The 20,176-nt window shown below is 55.3% G+C and overlaps 1 protein-coding gene across 2 annotated transcripts; it reads right to left on the reverse strand.

Moving 5' to 3' along the window:
* Nucleotides 1-11: 11 nt before the first annotated feature.
* CSDC2 (cold shock domain containing C2) lies at nucleotides 12-11,978 on the reverse strand. 2 transcript variants are annotated; one of them, XM_025458549.3, is made up of 4 exons: nucleotides 11,621-11,978; nucleotides 3,864-4,159; nucleotides 2,505-2,627; nucleotides 12-1,893 (listed from the first exon to the last, which is right to left on the reverse strand). In XM_025458549.3, exons 1-4 carry the CDS (start codon nucleotides 11,789-11,791, stop codon nucleotides 1,731-1,733), a joined length of 753 nt encoding a protein of 250 aa, XP_025314334.2. In that variant the 5' UTR covers nucleotides 11,792-11,978; the 3' UTR covers nucleotides 12-1,730. The 2 variants fall into 2 exon arrangements, with proteins under 2 accessions (XP_025314334.2, XP_025314326.1); XM_025458541.2 differs by lacking the exon at nucleotides 11,621-11,978 and adding an exon at nucleotides 10,010-10,139.
* Between the last annotated feature and the right edge of the window lie 8,198 nt (nucleotides 11,979-20,176).

Here is a 20,176-nt window from a genome sequence, read left to right on the forward strand (position 1 = left end):
CTGGGCGAGGCTGAGTCACAGTTGAGGGTTTATTGCCAGTGTTAGGAAGGATGGGGGGCGTCCAGGCGGCTGGGGGTCTTGGGAGGATTTCGGACTCGACACTGCGGGGCTGTGGGTATGCAGGAGCCTGCCGTCCCTCTGCCTCCTAGGCAGCCACATCCTATCTCCTGGCTAGTGCCTAAAAATGGGGGGGTCTGCTCACAGGAGGGAGTCTTGGGGGCTCCCAGGAGTTAACCTGCACCGATAAACCTACTGAGGAAGCCAGGAAGTCCTTGTTCCTCTGGGGCAAGTCCTCAGGCCTTGTCAGAAGCTCCAGCTCAGAGTGGGGTGTCCAGCTGGGGCCGTTCCCAGTTTGTGGGGACCAACCTGGTAGGGATTGGGAACACGGGTGGGGGTGCACGTACCCCAACTGATCTGATCTCTACCCTAGGGCCTCGAGGAATCTGTGAGGCTGAGGATCCTTCTAAACAGATAACCCCTCATCCTGGGCATTTAGCCCCTGTTTTATTCACAGACCGGGTCTCACAAGGGTCACTGTCCCTGGCAGGCTGCCATTTCTTTTCCCATCAAATGATGTGTTCTCTGGGAAGGTGTGTGGTGGGGATGGAGGCAAAGCCTCTCCCAGGGCAGCCTAACCCCCCACCCAAAAGTGAATGCACACAAACACACATACACGTACACACACGCACACACACTCCCCTCAGCCCCTGGCCGCTGGGGGCCAGCAGTCCTACTGCAGCTTTAGAAAGAGGGTCCAGCAAGGGCCTGCATGGCTGGTGGTCTCAGGCTGAGGGCCATTCTGTGGGTGCCCGTGCCTGGCCCTGCCTGAGGGGACGTGCGTCTGTATCACCAGGTCCTCAGCAGCCGTCTTATCTGGGCCTGGGCAGAGCATCAGCGGAGTTTGTGGGTCGGGGCAAAGCCGGCTCCACCCAAGCTGCGAGAGATGTGCCCCCACCCCTCCGCAGATCTGTGGCTCAATGTGGCCTGGGGAGGGGACACAACCTTGAATCCGCAGAGCCATCGCTAGGCTGAGGAGAACTGTGGCTGGCAAAACCCAGACGCCAAAACCGCCTTCTGCCCTCAGCTCCTCGCCTGCCTCTCCGGGATGCTGAGAGAGAGCCGATGGAAGAAAGGAAGGCTGGGCCCATGGCAGTGAGGAGGGGTCTGTCTGACTCCAAGGGCTGCCCTCTCTCCCCTGCCAGAGGCTGGGAGGCTCCCCCAGAACCTCCCAGGCCTGGCTTCTGAGGGAAGGGGTACAGGCCACGGTGGGAGACCCAAGTCCAGGGCAGGGGTGTGAGTAGCAGAAGCAGAGTCTGGTCCCTGGGCCAGGCCTGGGGCAGAGGCAAGGGGAACAAGCTTGTAGGGATGGGCCCACTGGTGCCCCCTGCCGCCCAGGCCCAGGCCTGACGCGGGCCCTCGGAGGCTCAGTGGACAGGAGGGTGAGAGGGTCCTGTGCGGATGTGGCAGGGAGGGGAACGAGAGCAAGGACACAGAGGAGGCAGGTCTGCTGGCCTCCCCTTGGTCCAGCTCACACAACAGTCACAGGGCACTGGGGGGGAGGAGAGATGGAGGCACACGCTCACGGCCACGAGCACAGACAGACAGACGTGTATGCTGAGGCCGCCCAGGGGATGGGGTCAGCCAGTGCAGGGGGGCCTGGAGCCCGCTGCTGCCCATCTACCCTGTGTGGCTCCCCGCCCGCCCGGCGCCTGACACATGAGCCACCCAGCCTAGGAGCCCACGACCTGGCCGGACCACGTCTCGTGGGGAGTGTGTGGGGCCAACTGGGTGAGCACCACCTCCACGGCCTGGAACTTCTGGTTCTTGGGTGGGATGGGGCACATCTTGTAGGTCACCTCGTCGCCTTCCACTGGCACGTACTCCCCCTCGATGCTGGTGGGCGGGAGAGGGGCATTGTCAGCCCAGCAGCAGGCCCTGCTCCCCGACCCGCTGCAGGCTGGCCTGAGGGCCTCCTCCCCCCTTCTCAGAGCTCCGGCTCTCTCATCTGTAAAATGGGAACCCAAAACGGTGTCCCCCCCCCCCCCCCCGGTCTATTCTGTTTGGGGATTGAGATATGAAAGTCAAAGGAAGTGCAGAGGCAAAAAAAATAAATAAATAAAAAATGGAAGTGCAGAGGCCTAGAGAAGCTCGGTGCCCCCCAGGTCTTGCCCGGCATCAGGGCGGGGGGCCTGGCCTACATCATCCCTCCGGTATCTGTCTACCCTCCGAGCTGAAGGACCTGGGGGCTGGCCCAGCCCTCTCTGTTCCCATGATGCTGGATCCCACAGATCAGCCAGTGGTTCTGGGGGTCCTGGGGCCTGGGCGACCCCTTCCCACCTGGCTCCAGCCCTCTTCCTCCTCCCACACACCTGCAGCCCCTGCAAGAGGAGGAGAAAGATGCCAGAACACCGACTTAGGCCAGCCAGGGGAGAGGCCTGGAGAGGCATTTCTTGAGGCACTGCCTCAAGGAGTAGGGAGGTGGGAGGGACAACTCAGATACTCACTCAGATACATGCACAAAGATGTCCTCGGAGCCATTTTCGGGGGTGATGAAGCCGTGGCCCTGGGAGCGTGAGAACTGCTTACAGACGCCCTTGAACACTGGGCCAGCCGAGGCACGGGCTGTCCTGAGGATAGAGCAGGAGGGTTAGAGCTGTGCCCTGGGGACTCCCCTCCCTGGACTCCCATAGCCCTCCCACAGCCCTGCCTGCAGACCCCATCCCACGGTTGCGGAAAACCCTCCCCAGGCCAGAAACTGCACACAGTTATGCTCTCTTGTGGTCCTGTTGGATAATAAGGAGACTGAGGCCCAGAAAGGGGAACTGGCCCTCCCAGGGTGAATAGCAAGTGGGTCTCCAGACTCCCAACCAATGTCCCTCTCTGCACAGCACCCTCCCCTCCTGAGATTATTTGGGCTTACATGGGCTCCTGTGGTAAGAGTGAAGAATGCCCAGCCTAAACTTGAATACCTCTCAAAATGGGGAGCTCACTATCTATTGAGGTCATAGTATCCTATTCACTTATTCGTCACTCATCCACTCATTCATCATTTATTAAGCATCTGCTCTATGCCTGGCCTTGGGTTGAACACAGGGGACAATCAGTGCTTGCCATCAAAACCCTCTCCTTTATTTATTTATTTATTTATTTATTTATTTATTTATTTATTATTTTTAAACCTTCTCCTTTAGGAACACCCAGCTGGCTCAATGGGCAGAGCACACGACTTAATCTTGGGGTCGAAAGCTCAACCCCCACCTTGAGCATAGGGTTTACCTAAGGCAAAACCAAAAACCTCTTCTTTGGCCAAGGCAAGTCAGGCTCCCTTGTGGTTTCCCCAAATCACCTCCCCTGTGTGACCCGGGCTAGTGACCTACCCCAGAGGCCCAAGGCTGGTCTCTGCCTAGCCGACCCACCCCTCACCAGAGGTCAGCACCATGCTTCCGTTCTGGTCTGTGCTGACCTAGGTACCTGGAACACCCAGCTTCCTTCTCCACCTAACATGTCTTGCAAACCTACTAGGGCCTCGTCCTTCCTGACGCCTGACGCTGTGTCCTCTCCCCCAACCCTGCTGCATAGAGGTGAATGGTAGACGAATTCCTTCTGGACTGTAGGCAGTTTTTGGGTGGAGACTGTCCCATTTATCACTGGATCCCCTGGTCAGGTGTTCAGCCAATCTTAGTGGAGCGAAGAATGAATGAATGAATGAATGAATGAATGAATGAACAAACACAGTAGTTACTGCAAGGCCCGTACACAGCTCCCCTGTCCTTGAGTGAGGACAACAGGGGTTGGACAAGGCTAGGGCTGGAGCCCTGTCCTGGGGAAAGATCACCGGAGCCTGGGCGATGGCAGGTACTCACGCTGAATACGTCCTGGTCCGCTTGGTGGGCAGAGGACTGGGCAGGTCCCGGGATGAGATGCCGCCGCGCTCCCAGACCCTGCTGCCCTCCCGGTGGAAGGGGAAGGTGGGCCAGACAGGAGATTTGGGGGAGTGGAGAGGGGGCACCGTTGGGGGTGACGTGGGCTCAGAAGTCATGGCAGGTTCAGCGAGAGAGCCTGGCGGGCTCCCGGGCGCTGGGGCCGAAGAGCTTGGGCGTCCTTGCGGGCAGGGCCCGGCCTGGCCCTGCTCGGCAGCCACACCAGCCACAGGCTCCGTCTGGAATGGGGAGAGAGGGGTACAGGTGAGTGTGGTCCACAATGAGCAGCTCCTGGACTCCAGGCATGAGTCTGGAGGTTTGGACCTCCTTGCCAGTCCTCACAGGGTGACTTCAGGCCGCTCAGGAGCCCCCCGTGACTCAGGGTCCTCACCAGAAAGACAAAAAAAGTTCATATAACCTTCGTATGGGCTGAATGCTTTCCCCTAAAAGTTATATGTTGAAGTCCTATCCCCCAACGTGGTGGTATTTGGAGATGGGACCTTTGGAGGTCATTAGGTGTGGGTGAGGTCAGGAGGCACCCCACGACAGGATGAGCACCCTTGTAAGAAGAGACCCAGAGCCTTTGCTTCCCCTATGCCCCGTGAGGACACAGGGAGATGGGAGCTGTCTACAAAATAGGAAGAGGGCACTAGAACCAGACCGTGCTGGCGCCCTGATCTCAGACTTGCAGCCTCCAGAACCGTGAGAAGTAAATGTCTGCTGATGGAGCCCCCCATCTGTGGTATTTGGTCACACGGGAAGGTCTGAAGTCCCTCCACCTTGAAGCTCAATTCTCTAACTCCAGGGGCCTTGGAGGTGGGATGGGTAAAGTGGCCAGGGATGGTCTGGAACACCATTTGGCATAAGAGTTAGCAGCTTCAAATCTGCACACCTGGGTTCGAATCTCAGCTTTGTCACTGTAACTCGGTGCCTTCAGCAGGTCCAACACAGCGGGTGGGAGTGTGGGCTCCGGACCCAGGTGGGAATCCTGCCTCCTGTACCCAACTGGCTGTGCCAGCCTTGATCAACACTCTTAAACTTTGAGTCACTTTCCTCTGTAAAATGGGAATAGTGCTGGTTCTTACTTCACAGAGGGGTTGCTGTAAGGATTCAATGACTCTTCATGTCGCTGGGGCGCGGTGAGCCCTGGGGGATCTTGGTGAGTGCTCCTTAGCCCTACTCTCCTCTGCTCTAAAAGGAGGTTGAGAATACTCACCATGCAAGGTTGAGGAGGGGTTGATGATTGAGTAGGTGACAGCACCCGGCATCTCAGAGATACCCAAAGAATTGCCATCATCAAATGCTCATCAATAGAAATTTTTTCATCACCAGCTCAGTGTCTGGATGACCTTGAAAACATTCATCCTATATTTTCCTCTACTGAGGAAGAGAACATAGTTCCCTTCCCACAGGGCGTGGGGAGTCCCGGCCCCCAAAAGACCCTGCTGTAGAACCCTGAGCCAGACTGTTGGCTAAGCCAGGGCCGGGAGGCCTGCCACAGTGGGGCCAGGCAGGACACCTGGACCAGGGGTACCCCAGCTCTGCTGTGTACTAGCTGCCAACCCTGGAGAGCCCTTCCACTGGCCTCAGTCTCCTCTTCTGTATAATGGAGCTGATAAACCCTGCCTCACTCCCTCACAGGCTGTGGTGAGGCCTGGCTGAGCCTGGGGTGTAAAGTTCTCATAATCCAGTCATATAGGAGTGAGGACGGCAGGATTCTCCACCTCCTCACCCCCCATTCTTCACTACTTCATCTCCTCATCCAAAGGCCCCAGTGCCAGAGATAAATCCCTGAGGCTCAGTCCTATTTCTAGCCCCCATCTCGTGCCCCACCCCCAGCCTAGAGTGCCCAGGGCAGGGTTGCCCCAAAACATAGTGTGGCAGGGCTGAAAGAGCTGGGGAGTCACGCCATCCAGCAGTGAGTGAGGCAGGTCTCCTGGCTGCCTTTCAAGGTCACACAGCAAGTGGCCTTTTTTCTGGGTCAGAGTGATGCGGTGACTGCCATCCCTGGGGTGGGGGGGAGGGGCAGCCTTCCCAGACCCCACAACCCCCCCATCCCTCTCCCACCAGGAGAGCTACAGGGGAGTGAGAAGGCCTCTCATGGCCCCCTCAAACTGAGGTGGGGGTTTTCTTTCCGAGCCTGCTCTGGGAGACAGGGCCAGGGGTGGCATTTTTATTACCGTTTGGAGAGAAAAGAAAACGCAATCACACAAAAACTTGGACCTGAACCTTCACAGCAGGGTTATTCACAACAGGCTCAAAGTGGAAAGAACCCAGAAGTCTGCCAACAGAGGAGTGGATAAACAGACTATTGTCTGGCCACAGAGTGGAATATTATTCAGCCACAAAGAGGAACAGAGTCTCGATGCCTGCTACAGCATAGGTGAGCCTTGAGACAATCACACGGGGTGGAAGAAGCAGCCAGTCCCAGAAGAGCACGCTGCATGATTCTGTTCATGAGAAATGTCCAGAAGAGACAAATCCGCAGAGTCAGAAAGTACATTTGTGGCTGCCAGGAGCCAAGAGGAAGAGATGGTGGGGAGTAAATTCTAATGGGTGTGGAGCTTCTTTCTGGGGTGATGAAAATGTCCTAGAATTGGCTATGGCATTGTTGCACAACTCGGCGAACATACTAAAAATCACTGATTCGTCCACCTTAAACAGTTGAATTATATGGTAGGTGAATTATATCGCAACAAAGCTGTCACCAAAAGGGAAAACAGGTGACAAAGCTACCTAAGATGACACCAGCAGGAAAGCAGGAGATGTCGGGGCCTGCAGTGCATGCCGGCGTGTCCCCAGCGCACCTGGGCAGGGATGGAGGTGGACAGAAGCTCCGCTTCCTTCTCTCCAGGCAGCAGGGCGGCCCTGGCCTGCCCACTGCACAGTATTCCCAGAGCTGGTATTGTGCTTGGTGGTGACAGCCGGTGCTGGGAGGTCGTGGGGAGGAGGGGCAGAGGCTGCCCACAGCGGTTACCAGGGAGACGCAGCTGAGCGGGCATTGCTCTGGCCAGGCCTCCTGACCCAAGGCCTCTTGTGGGGAAGGGGGAAAGAGGCATTGATTGATTACCCAGGGTTAGTGTTGAGGGCGGCCCCTCCCCACTCCCCTCCCCAAAACGAGTTCCCCATAAGGGACCAGGCAGCAGAAGGGAGGAGGATGGAATAAGGGCAGGGAGAGGCCTTCTTCCTTTTTAATTCCTGCAGCAGATGAGGAAACTGAGGCCCAGAGAGACTAAGTCATTCACCCAAGGCCACACAGCAATTAATGTCTGAGCCAGGACTTGAACCCAGGTACTGTGACTCTGGAGCCCTGGGTTCCGGCCCTGCGTTGCTACTGACTCGGTGTGTAACCTTGGACAACCTTCCCTCTCTGGGCCCTGCCAGAGCCCTGGTCCTGAGGATGCTGCACAAAGCGGGGCAGTGTGGGCCGCCAGGGAGAAGGAGGGAATGCAGAGCCAGCCTGGGGTTCAGACCCTCTCCCCAGAGCGATGCTGCGGAAAGGATCAAGTGAAGACGGGGCTTTCATTGTGTGAACGCTGCTGTACGCGGTGCCAGAGGCTTTACGGAGGCTACTTTCCATTTTGAAATCTCCCAGTTGCCCTGAAAGGTTGGAATTCCCGCTGTTTCTATTAGACAGATAAGGAAACCAAGATGCCTGGGGAGGAGAAGTGACTCACCCAAGGTCGCACAGCAGGTGGGTGACAAAGCCCAGATCTGCCCGAAGGCAAACAGCGCTCTTCCCGTGAGGATAAACTGTTCCTGGCTCAGCCACAACACGGCTGGAGTTTTACCGTTTTACCGAAAGAACTTTCCCTGGGAACCGAAAGGAGGAACTAAACTCCTCCGAAGGCAGAGAAACAGATGAGTTTATAGACGGTTTGTTTCAATTCAGAGTTAAAGCCCAGCCCCCGAGGGACCCCAGGCCGACAGCCTGGGAGCACCTGTTGCCCCGAACCATGCCCTTCAGAACTGGCCGTCAGAGGTTCGAGAACTGGTCAGGACCGTTTCTGGCCTGGGCTAGAATCCAGTTCCACAGGGACTCTCCCTGTCTGAGCCTCAGTTTCCTTATCTGTCACAGGGCTAAGAGTGGCAGCTGGCCCACGTCAGGTGACCACCTGTGAGTGTGCACCTGCGTCCTTGCCTTCTGCCCCTGACCTTCCCGGCCAAGCTCGTTTCCATTTCCGTGCGTGAAGGCCAAGCCCTGGCACCCTGCAGACAGAAGGACCGGGGCAGGGACACCAGAACATCACGGCGGTTCAGAGGTAACATGAGGCAAGGCCGTGATACCGTGTCACGGGGCCACAGGGCTGTGGACAGTGACTCAGCCCTGTGGGCAGGTGACCATCATCGTGGTGTAGGGGCTCCTCCAATTCTCAGCTACCCCAAAAAAGAAAGGGGCAGGAAATGGCTGTCAGAGTCCTCTCTTGACCATGCGAATCCCTCTTGCCCTGGGCAGATTAGGGGAAGCAGATTGGCTCAACCCTCCCAGTGCTGTGTGATCTGAGGCAAGTCCTTGACCTTCTCTGGGTCTCTTTTCTCCTCGGCTTGAATCATCACTGGTCCAGGTGACAACTGAAGGTCAGTCCAACTGTCCTCTGAGGTTGTCAAACGCACACAGGGGCGCCTGGGGGACTCCGTCGGTTACCGTCTGCCTTCAGCTCAGGTCATGATCCCGGGGTCCTGGGATCGAGCCCCGCATGGGGCTCCCTACTCAGCAGTGGCCTGCTTCTCCCTCTCCCTCTGCCCCTCCCCCTGCTTGTGCTCTCTCTCTCTCTCTCTCTCTCTCAGTCAAATAAATAAAATATTTTAAAAATACACACACAGACATTTGTAACTGAAAAGAAACTGAATGCCAGGCGTTGGGACCACAGACACAAGAGGAGACAGCCCCGCCCTTAGGGGGCCCCCAGCCCAGTGGGAGGGACAGACCAACCAGAACACCAGAAGTCCTAAGGTGACAGGAGGGATGGCTACCACGTATTGATTGTTAGCCACATGTCAGTGGCGTGCCAAGTCCTTGGCCCCATTTCCTCAGGTAGTCCCCGCGGCACCCCCACGTGATCATTACTGTCATTAGTCCCATTCCTCAGAAGAGTAAACTGAGGCCCAGAGAGGGGTAGAGCTTCCTGAGGTCACACAGCTGGGCAGGAGCAGTGCTTCTGCACCGGAGAGGTGGGGGGTGACGCGGTTACAGAGAGGCCTCTGGGGGGTGGAAGGGAGCTCCCTGACATCTCCCGCCCTCCCCTGGAGAAGAAAAATCTGGGAGTCAGGGCTCGGGGTTCTATTTCTGGCTTTGTGCTGACTCAGACTATGACCTTGGGTGAATCACTTGCCAACTCTGACAAGCTTAAAAACAACTCCCCCAATAAAAATGCCCCGGCCCCCAGCCCTGGCGTGGAGGAGCTGCTAGGAGGAGGAGGGGAGACAGCAACTTAAAGAGAGGGAGGACACGGAGGTGGTGGGAGGGCTTGGGGACATTGGGGTCTCGTCCAGAGGGGCCACCAGGGAGCATGAGGAGACAGCCTCAGGACCACCCGGCAGAAGCTGGCGGTTCCCCGGCCCCTCCCCACCCCCAGTCACCCAGACATTCCTTAAAATACATCAGTGCCAAAGCTGCTCCAGCAGCTGGAGGTGACCTAATTAAACCTGGTCCTCCCCACCCTACAGTGTGTGCGCCTGTGTCTGTGTGGGGGTGAGGGGCTGCCCCAGCCAATGTTTGAGCTTCATTGAGACCCTCTAACCCTCCTTGTCACATGCCCCGACTGCCCTGGGGGAGGTGGTCGTGATGAAGGCCCTGGAGCTTCCTTGGCCTCAGGGAGGGTGAAGATGCCAGGATGGGCCCTGCAAGAGCCACACTAACATCCCATCTCTGCCAGGCTGTGTGAGCCTGAGCAAGCGACTTTCCCACTCTGGTCCCCCTAGAGAGAAGAAAGGATTGGTCAAAGTCACACTCAGAGTAGCTGAACTCAAGTCAGTGTGACCCCAAAGCCCAGGGCCTTCCAGTGGGTCATGCCACCACCCCAGGACCATCATTCCACCGGCTTTGGAGCAGGAGAGAAGCCCTCCCCCCACTACTTTCTGCTCCCTACCTTGCTGTTCCGCATGGACAAAGGTCCCAACTGTCCCAAGCCCCCTTCCCACCAGGCTCTGGGACTTGGCTGTGCTGGTTGTGACCAGCAGACGTGACCGGCTCAGCCAGGCCCCGAGCGCCCTCTGCCGGTGCCGATCTCGGGGACCTGCCTCCAGACCAGCCCGTGGGTGTCCCCTCCCTGCGGGCCAGCTGTGTAGGACCCCCTAGTCCTCCCTCCAAAGCCCCTCCACGGCCAGTGGGCATCCGTGAACATTGCCAGACCTGGGAGGGGGCTCTGGCTCGGCCTTTCCCAGGCCCCTGTGTGGCCAGTTCCTGCTTAGACCTTTTCATTTGGAGTGGGAGGGGGGACAGGCAGATCCAGAGGGGTGGGACAGACATGGGAAATAGATGTTAAAGGACTTCAAGGAAATGGTGGGGGTAAGTAGGCGGGGGGAGTCTGGATGAAGGAAACATCCATAATTTGGAGGGCTCAGAGGCCTCTGGGATGGAGTCAGTTTGGGGGAACTGGCTCCCCATCCTCCAGGGGACCGGAGACTGCCCCTCCCCATCGAGAGGCCTCTTCGGGAGCACATCCAGGTGGGCACGGTGCCAGGCTCTCAGAGAGGTTGCCCACCCTCCCCCCGGGCCCACTTCCTCCTCCCCTCCCCCAGCCCCAGCGGATGCAGCAGTTCACACTCTGTATTTATTATTGTTCTCGCTCAGCGTCCCTCCCCTCTCCCTAGGAAGAGCCTGCAGGCTGGCAGCTTGGCAGGAACCTGCTGTCTCCCTTGTGGGTGCCAGCATCACCCCTTATCTTTGCCTGGACTCCTTGTGCCGGGCGGGCCACTCAAGGACTTGGGGCTAGCCCGGGCTGCCCCGAGTCCCCACATCCCACAGCTGGGGGCTCCAGCCCCCTCAGGGGCTGCACCCTGGCAAGGGTGGAGGTCAGAGCTTGAGCAGCAAGCAGGAGAGAGGAGTGGCCTCCGGAGAGGCAAGAGCTCTGGGTGGGGGTGGCTCTGAGGCGAAGATAATTACATGGAGCCACCTCTCCAAGCCAATTAACACAATTATCCCCATCGCATTGGGGACGAAATAGAGTCAGGACAAGACAGCTGCTCCAGGTCCAACTGTCTGCCTGCCCTAGATGTTCCCTCCCTGGCCCCAGCCTCAAATTCCAGGGGCTCCCTGCTGCATTCCCCTTTTGGCATCTGGTAGGAGCACGATGATTCCCCAGTCATTTCTCTTCCACCCCCCCAACCCCCCCCCCCAGCCGGTTCCCAGACAGGAGGCTGCGGCTTGGCAGGTGTCTGCTGTTCTCTGCCTCTTGAGCCAGACACAAGTCCCAGACACACACACAGACACATAAGCTCCCACAGGGAGCCACACGGCCTCGGCTTCCCTTGGGGGCCAGGAGGAGGGGGGGGGAGGGAGGGAAGGAGGACGGACAGGGTGGGCTCATCTACATACCCTCCTACCCACCCACCCCCACTCTGTAAACTGAATGGGGCTGGGCCAGCCCCAGGGGAGGTACCCACCTTCCCAGCCCCACTGCGTCCTGCCTCCTGGCTTTGCCCCTGCCAAAGCCAGTGTCTAGAGCTGGGGAGCCCTCGCCCCCCATCCAGTCCCTTACCTCTCCCCAGCAGCTGAGGTCCGGACACTGCCTCCTGCGGCCGCCTTCAGCACTCTGCCTCTCTCCGGCGCTAGGAGCTGGCCAGCAGGGGATGGGTCTGAAAGATGTGTTGTGTGTACGGCTGTGTGTGTGTGTGTGTGTGTGTGTGTGTGTGTGTGTGTGTGTGAGCATGCGGCACCTCGAGCCCCTCACTCACTCACTCACACACGCCCTCCTCCTGACGTCAGGAAGAGCTGGAGGGAGGGACTGGGATGCGAATTTGTACTCCCTGCTTAAAGGGACATGGGGCCCTGTTCCCTTGGGGAGGACACCGCCTCCTGAGTCAGGCACAGATGGGGTGGGAGAGTTAGCTGCGTCTCTCTTGGGGCCCTAAAGCTTCTTTTTTTGGAAAGTGGCTTTTATTGCCAGGCCAGGGTATAATTTGCCCTGCCAGGTGGGAGTAGCTCTGAGGAATGCAGGGGGAGAGTAGCTGGGACAGCCTGCATTCCTGGCAATTAGAGCTAGTGGGTGGAGTGCATGTGTGCGTGTGCGCGCGCGCGCGGAGGGTGTGTACACACGCCTGTGCTGGGGTCGTGGGGTCGGGGCCCCAGGGCCAGGGGTGAGGCTGGGAGAACAGAGGTCTCAGTAGAAAGGAGCCCTCTCTGAGGGTCCTCCAGACGAGGGTGGGCTTGCTGGGTTTCCAGGGACCCCCAGACCTTCCTCTACCCCCTGGATCCTCCAAGTGTCCCCTGGACTCCATTAGCACCAACGCTGTGCTCAGGCCTATCCCGCACTTGGCGGAAATCCTTGTGAGTACATGAACATGGGCAAGTCACAGGAACTCATCTCTTTCTCTGGCCCACAGTAGAAGATATTTCTACTGAATTGAATTGAATTGAGAAGCTCCTAAGGGATTGATAAGCTTGCAACACACGCACACACTCCGGGCTGGACAGGTCCCCCCTCCTCCCCGACCCCAGTGCCCTGGTTTCCACATCTGAGAGGCTCTGGGTGTGAATCTCTGCTCCATGCACTTCCCAGCTGTGTGGACTTGTGAAAATCTTTTATTGACTCTGATCCTCCGCAGCCTCTCTGTAAAGGAGGAAAGAAGGCTTTTTCTGAGCTGCTCTTGGTGGTTCCAGAGCAGTCTGTAGATAAGCCCCAGGCCCCGCCAGAGAGGCCTCCACAAAGGGGTTTCTCTCCCTTCCCATCCTCTCTCCTCCTCGGCCTCAGCTTGGAAAGAAGGAAGGCTTTCCCTGTATATATCCTTAGTACTCCTGAGGCAGGCGGGCATTTTCAAAAGAAGTCTTATTACAGTTAAAAGGAAGAAGGAGGGGATCCCTGGGTGGCTCAGCAGTTTGGTGCCTGCCTTTGGCCCAGGGTGTGATCCTGGACACCCGGGATCAAGTCCTGCGTCTGGCTCCCAGCATGGAGCCTGCTTCTCTATCTGCCTCTCTCTCTCTCTCTCTCTCTCTCTCTCTTTCATGAATAAATAAATAACATCTTTAAAAAAAAAAAAGAAAAGAAAAGAAAAGGAGGAAGGAGTCAAAAGGGAAATGATGGAGAAAAATACAAATAACAGCTAGTAAAATGCACTGAGGGCTTCCTAGCCGTCGGGCAGCATGCTTTGTCACCATTCAAGGCCCACAAGGATCCAGCAATTTGTTATCATCACCCCTATTTTGCTGGTGAGGCTCAGGTAGGAGGAGGGAATTGCCCGTGATCATTACCTGGTTAGAAGGATATTTGAACGCAGGGCCTCCCAAAGCCATCACACATCCCTGCCCATCCAGAACCTCTCAGAACAATCAGGCTCAGACAGTCTAGGTTTCTGATTCTACACGAGAGATGCGGATCCTTGTCGCCCACTGTTATCCGTGGCCTGGAGTTCAGATTCTATTCCACCTGCTAGACTGAGGACTCCATCCAGAGGAGCCTCACCGCCTCTCCTTAAACTCTTCTTTCTTTGTCTTCCTCTCTTCCAAAGATAATCAAAGTTTTCAAAGTACTTGCATGGCACCAGCTCACTTGCTGCTTCTTTTTTTTTAAGATTTAAATTATTTACTCATGAGAGACACACAGAGAGAGGCAGAGACACAGGCAGAGGGAGGAACAGGCTCCCTGAGGGGAGCCCAATGTGGGACTTGATCCCCAGGATCTGGGATTACGCCCTGAGCTGAAGGCAGACCTTGAGCTCAACCGCTGAGTCACCCAGGCTTCCTCGCCTGCTGCTTATAATGACTCTGTGAGGTTTACCTGGATGACAATGGGCTGGAGAGATGGGGGACCTCACTGAATCACCCAGCTCAGAAGTGACAGTGACAGATCAGGGGTTGGAGCCCCGGGCTCTGGCCCTGTGGTTCTCATGCACCAGGAAAAGCGATCCCCCGTGATCTCCCCTGCCCACCACCCACTGTCCTTTCTGGAAGGAATGGCTTCCATGCTTTCTTCTGGGAAATCTTCTCTCCTCTCTCCTGAGCCATAGGACCCCTGGCCCCAGTAGCCCATCAGAACCAGAATTAGGAATCAGGTTGGAACGTCAATGCCAAGGCTGGCTCTTCGCCCCATGGCTCCTGAGTTGCCAGAGCTTTGGCCTTGGGCCGTTGGTGGCTGAGCTACAGGTTAGAAGCCAATGGGTCAACAGAGGGGAGTAGCCAGGGAGGGCTTCTCTGAGGTGGTGATGTTTGAGAGCTGAGCCCCACGTGACAAGAAGGAGCCGGATCTGCCGGGATCCAGAGGCACTGTGGGAAGAGGGGATGATGGGCCAGAAGGTCCGCAGGTGGACGTGGGCTTTGGCGTACCTGAGGGATGGACGGGAGAGGTAGGATATGAGGCTGGAGGCTGGGAAGCAGGCCCGGAAGGCCACCTGTGAGAAGCCAAGTCCTGGTCTGCCCCGGACAAGGCCAAGGCCAGGGCCTCCGGCCTGCCCTTCACCTGGCGCCCAGCCTTTCTCAGAGGCCCCACCCACCGCTGGGAACCGAGTGTGTGTGGGGGGCCCCCGCCGGGCAGCCGAGAGCCTGAATGAAGGTTTGAAGTAGTGTTATGATTATTCTCGACAACGAGGAGAGGGCACAGCTGTTCATTCAGGAAATGAGCAGCCCGTGGCACCACCCACCCACCCACCAGCAGCTGAGTAACAAAGAAATTGTCTGCTGCAAACCAGGGGTTCTGCCGCCGAGGCTATTTTTGTGAAAAGCTGAGAATTCAAAAGCTCATCTCCTCGAAAGCCTTCCTCACCTCAGAGACGCTGAAGAGGTGGGAAGGAGCAGAGTAGCCCCTGAGTCCCGCCGATGCCACCTGAATCATGATTCCCACCCTGTTGCCGACTGTCAGGCCACTAATGGGGGCCGGGCCTGGGCCTACCTGGCCTTGAATCCATACCATGCTTTAGGATACATACATCCTTAAGACGTCAGTGCCTCTGGACAGATTTGGAAGCTCGGGCACAGAGAGGCTAAGACACTTGCCGAGCGTCACTCAGAAGGTAATGGAGCTGGGATTAAAACTCAGGACTTCCGGCTTTATTCCACTCTCAGTCTTTCTGCTACACCACACTCCCTTTGAAATGTCTTTTCAGGGTGCCTGGGTGGCTCAGTAGTTGAGCATCTGCCTTTGGCTCAGAGCGTGATCCCAGGGTCCTGGGATCCCTCCCTCAGGGAGCCTGCTTCTCCCTCTGCCTATGTCTCTGCCTCTCTCTCTCTCTCTCTCTGTGTGTCTCATGAATAAATAAATAAAAATTTTTTTTAAAAAAAAAGGAAAGAAATGTCTTTTCAGTTCCCTGGATGCCCATCTCCTTGTCCATGGGACTTCCCTCCAGCCTGTTCCAGTGATTTCGCCCTATGGATCCGACTGGTGCTTCCATCCTCTCTTCCTCTTCCTGGCCTCTCTTCCTTTCTTCCTCTCTTCTGTCCCCCAGTCATCTTCTCCAGTCTGGCTACTCCCCTTCAGCCAGAGAAGATCCTTTTCTGCAGCTTTGACCACATCATTTGTTCATTCCTTCAAACACTTGACAGATATTTATTGACTCCTTACCATGTGCCAGATGGTCCAGGCTGGAACACAGCCATGAACAAGACAGATGCACACCTTGAGTTTATAAAGCTCATGTCTTATCTTGGAAGAGACATAGTACCAAGTATGCAAACAAATAAATGTATAACCACAAGTTATGGAGATGACAAGCAAGCAGGGTGGGATGGAGACTGGCAGGGCTGAGTCCACCTGCTGAGGACTGAGAGGCCACTTTGAGAAGGCGCCCTTGTAAGCTGATCCCAATGGGTGAGAAGGAGCCAGTCTTGTAAAAAGCAGGGGAAGAACATTTCCCAAAGATGGAACAGCATGGGTGAACTCCCAGAGGCAGGAAAGGAGGCTGCATGTTCAAAAGGTCAGTGATGTGGCTGGATGAGGAAGTAAGAGGAGGACAGGTGTCACGTTGTGTAGGGTATGGGGGGCCTGGCAAGAGGCCTGCTCCTCATCTGAAATGAGACAGGAAGGCATGCATGCTCCTGCCTCCAAACAGTCTCCCTGGCAGCCTCACAGCCTCGTTCAGGGTAAAGATCAAAGCAGGCAGGAGACTGAAGAAGACAGAGGAGTCCCCTGGCCCTGGCCCCAGGGCTGGAGACTACCCTCTGGCCTGTGGGTGAGGGTTTCCTTGTACTATAGCTGCTTAAATCCCCTCAAGTCATTAGGAACCACTCTCTGTCATGGGGTAAGGAATCCCTGCTCCCAGCTGCCCCTCAGCACCTCCCCCTGAGACCCTGGGCTGGAGCAGCCATGCTGACCTCCCCTCAACCCAGGGCTGGGATGGGCTGTGAGTCAGGCCTCCCTCACACACCCATTCCTGAAAACTCTGAGCCTTCTCAACATTTAGGATCATCTCTGTCCATACTTTCTGTGTGAGGTGGCCTTGACTGCCCTAGCTAGAGTAGCAGTGCTAGTCACTCACTGTCACATTATTCATGTGACCTTTCTCCATAGCAATGCCTGGCATGATCTTCCACATTTGTTCCCTGTTTCCCACTGAGGCCCCTCTCTAGAGCACAAGCCCCCAGAGTGGGGCTTCATGCACAGTGGCCCCCAACCAATACCTGTTGACTTTCTGGACTTTACTTTTGGCTCAAGCCAGAACAGAAGGCAAGTTATCGAGAGGCTCTGTTTCAGGTCTCTTCCAGAATTACTATTCCCAGTGGCCTCCATGGAAGGACTTTTCTTTTTTAAGAGTTTATTTTTAAGTAATCTCTGCACCCAACATGGGACTCGAACTCACAACCCCAAGATCAAGAGTTGCATCAGGATGCGTTCACAGGTGCAGAGGCAAGCATAATCTCCAGGTTGGGGCCTGAGCAGCCCGAGACCAGAGGAAGTCATTCTCTAAGATGGGAAGATGGTGGCAGGAGCAGGTTGACAGGCGACTCACCACCAGGAGTTCCGCTCTGGCCCAGATTAAACTTGAGTTGCTGGACGGAGCCTCAGAGCAGGCAGGAGGACACAGGAATCTGGGGAGATGGCCACAAGGCAGCCTTGGTGGCAGGATGCTGGTCACAGCCCGAGGCCACATGAGATCACCAGGAAGCATGGGGATGGCACAAAGTGGGCCTGGGACCCGCCAACATCTAGAGATGGGAGGAAGGCCCTGGAGGGGTGGGGAGGGTGGGGGCCCCTGGGAGCCAGGTAGAAGGGGTGAGGAAAGGATGCAGAAGAGCCAGCTGCTGCTGAGCACTGAGCATGAGTGCTGCATTTGGCAATGCGGAGGTCGTCGGTGACCTGCAGAAAGCGTGGGTTGTGTGGCGGAGCCAGAACCTCAATGCAACAGGTGGAAGAGAGGACAAGAAGAGGGCACTTGGAGACTGCAAGCGCCCATAGCACCTTCAAGTTTTGACGGTAAAGGGAGCAGAAATTGGGGCACTCGCTGGAGGGCTGAGAGAGGGGGGTGTTTTTAAGATGTAAAAAATCTTAATTGATTTTTATAATTTAAATTTAAATTTTGAATAGGTAATATATTCTCATGATCCTAATTATCAAAGATTCCAGAGGGCGTTTGGTGCAAATCTCCCTCCTTTCCCTCTCCCACGCCCTCAGCCATTCAGTGCCTCACTCTGCAGTCCATCCATGTCATCAGATGCTTGTCAACCCTTCTAGAGCATGCACGCATGTACATGCACACACACACACACACACACACAATATTATTTTCCCCCTTTTCCCACAAGTGGTAACATCCCATACACACTGTGCTGTGCCTTGCATTTTTATACTTAATGTATCCTGAATATCATTCCATATCAATACACAAAGAACATTCTCATCCTTTTTTTTTATGGCTTCACATTATTCTGTTCTATGATACACCATATATATTTTTTATCCAGTCGCCCATAATGGGCAATCATCAGAGATCTGTTCTATTATTATCTCCATTTACAGAGAGATAGCTGAGGCGCTGAGAGGTTCATGGGCTTCTCTGCGGTGGCTGTGGCGTGGGAACTCCCTGCCCTTAACCACTCACTGGACTCTCCTCCTCCTCCTGGATTAGCTTCCAACCCTGTTCCTCCCTCACTCCTACACTTAGCAATTATTTTGCTATCCTTTTGTTCATTCAAATAATACATATTTACAAGCCCTGACCTTGTGCCAGACACAGGGCTAGGCACAGAGGATGTGGAGGGACCATGACAGAGGAGTCCTTCGCCGTCGGTCGAGAAGCTTACAAACTGTCTTTGTGTGTTTTTGTAAGCTACCTCAAATCTTCCATGGAACAACGCAGAGAATTAATAAAGAAGCCCGGTCCCTGTTTTTCCTAATGAGGAAACCAAACGTGCCAACAAATCACTGTTGCAATCGTGTGAGCTGAATACCATACAAGAAGCCTGGGAACTCAAAGCACTAGCTCTGCAATGGCTGGCCCCATCCCCTCAGTCTGGCCTTCCTCCAATTTCCCATCTGAATGAAAGGCCCACCACCCAGCCAGCCACCCAGGCCACCACCCAGCCTGAAGCAAGCCCTCCTGCCCTGGCTCCTCCTACTTCCGGCCCTAGGTCACCCACCCTATCGCTGAGACCACCCCCCAGGGACCTCTGGACTCTGCCCAACTTCGCTGTCCATGGCTACCAGTCTTACTCAGGCCATCTCTTAGAGGAGCCACCCAAGAACTTCCTCCCTGGTCCTCTTGTTTCCACCCCAGCCCTTTCCCACCCACTGCCCATCCTGCGAATGTGTCACTGGGTCATTTCCCTGTTCTAACCATCTAAGGCTTCCCTTTGCTGTCTTTGGGCTAACATCTTGGCACAACCCAGTGGTTAGGATCATGGGCTCTGGAGCCTGAATCCCAGCTCTGCAACTCATTACCTGTGTGACCTTGAACGACCTACTTAACCTCTCTCTGCTTTAGATGAGGCAAAAGGAAAGGATGAGATAAATGAGAATGAGATAAATCAGATAATGATAATGATAGTCCCTACTATAGAGCTGTTGTGAGGATTGAAAGTTAATGAATATTATATTGAGAAGGTCCTTGTGATCCAGACCCTGTTGAGGTCCCCAAACTCACCGGTTCTTATCTCCCTATAAATCAGCTGAAGTACTTTTTTAATTCCCTGAGACAATCAAATTCCATCTCTCTCTCCCTCTTCCCTGCAACCCTTCTGAGCTGAAGCTGGACCCAGGGCCCAGTTCTTCTTCCCCACTGGATCTCCAAAGCCGGACACACAGTATGTTGAGTGAATGAAAGAGATAGGTAATGTGTTTGGGTTCTGAGGGATGAGTAGGAGTTTTCCTGGTAAAGAAGTGTTTGAGGCAAGACTAAAAGAACTTGCTCCGTCCCAGTGTTTGGAGAACAGAAGAGAGGTAAGACTGGAGAGAAGGGCTGAGTTCAATCCAGACCTTTCTGTTGGGCAGAGGATATTCATGAAGGGAAGGTTCTTGTGAGAGTGTGGAAGTCACAGGAGACACTGAGGCCAGGAGCTGGGGTGTGTGGCTAAACTCCAGGGGAGCAATGGGATGGCCTGAATCAGGGCAGCAGCAGTGGGAATGCAAGGAAGAGGGAGGTTTGAGAGATTGAGGACTTAATATCATCTCCTAAATACTTTTCCTGAATACCTCCTAGAAATGATATTAGGGCATCATGGGAATAAAGAGCTGAAGTAGCATTTCCCCCTGTCTTCAAGTAGCTCAAATCCTAGGAGAGGCAGACAGACCTAAAAATAAAAATATGGATGCAGAGAAGGCCAAATTAAGTATCACTGCAGCCAGCCTTACATAGATATCTCTACACGTGTAAAATCTGCAAAGTGAAGCACCATACATTTCTGAATGCCTCTCAAGGCTTTTTTTAAGTTCTCAAATTTTTATTTGGTTTAAATACACTACAGTACATTTCCACAGCCCACCAACTTTTAGAGGCACTGTAGAGGCTTAGAGGAGCGCGCTGCTACTACATAGCAGCCCTGTGACCTTGGACAAGCTACTAAATTGTCTTAGCCCAAGTCCATGTTACTTATCATATGAAGATGAGTGAGGAATGGCAAGGGGAGAGAACAAAATGGGGCTGTGAGTAGGGGTATGGGTGGTGTGGGTAGAGGC

Source organism: Canis lupus, chromosome 10, assembly GCF_003254725.2.
Source record: "Canis lupus dingo isolate Sandy chromosome 10, ASM325472v2, whole genome shotgun sequence".
Lineage (NCBI taxonomy): Eukaryota > Metazoa > Chordata > Mammalia > Carnivora > Canidae > Canis > Canis lupus.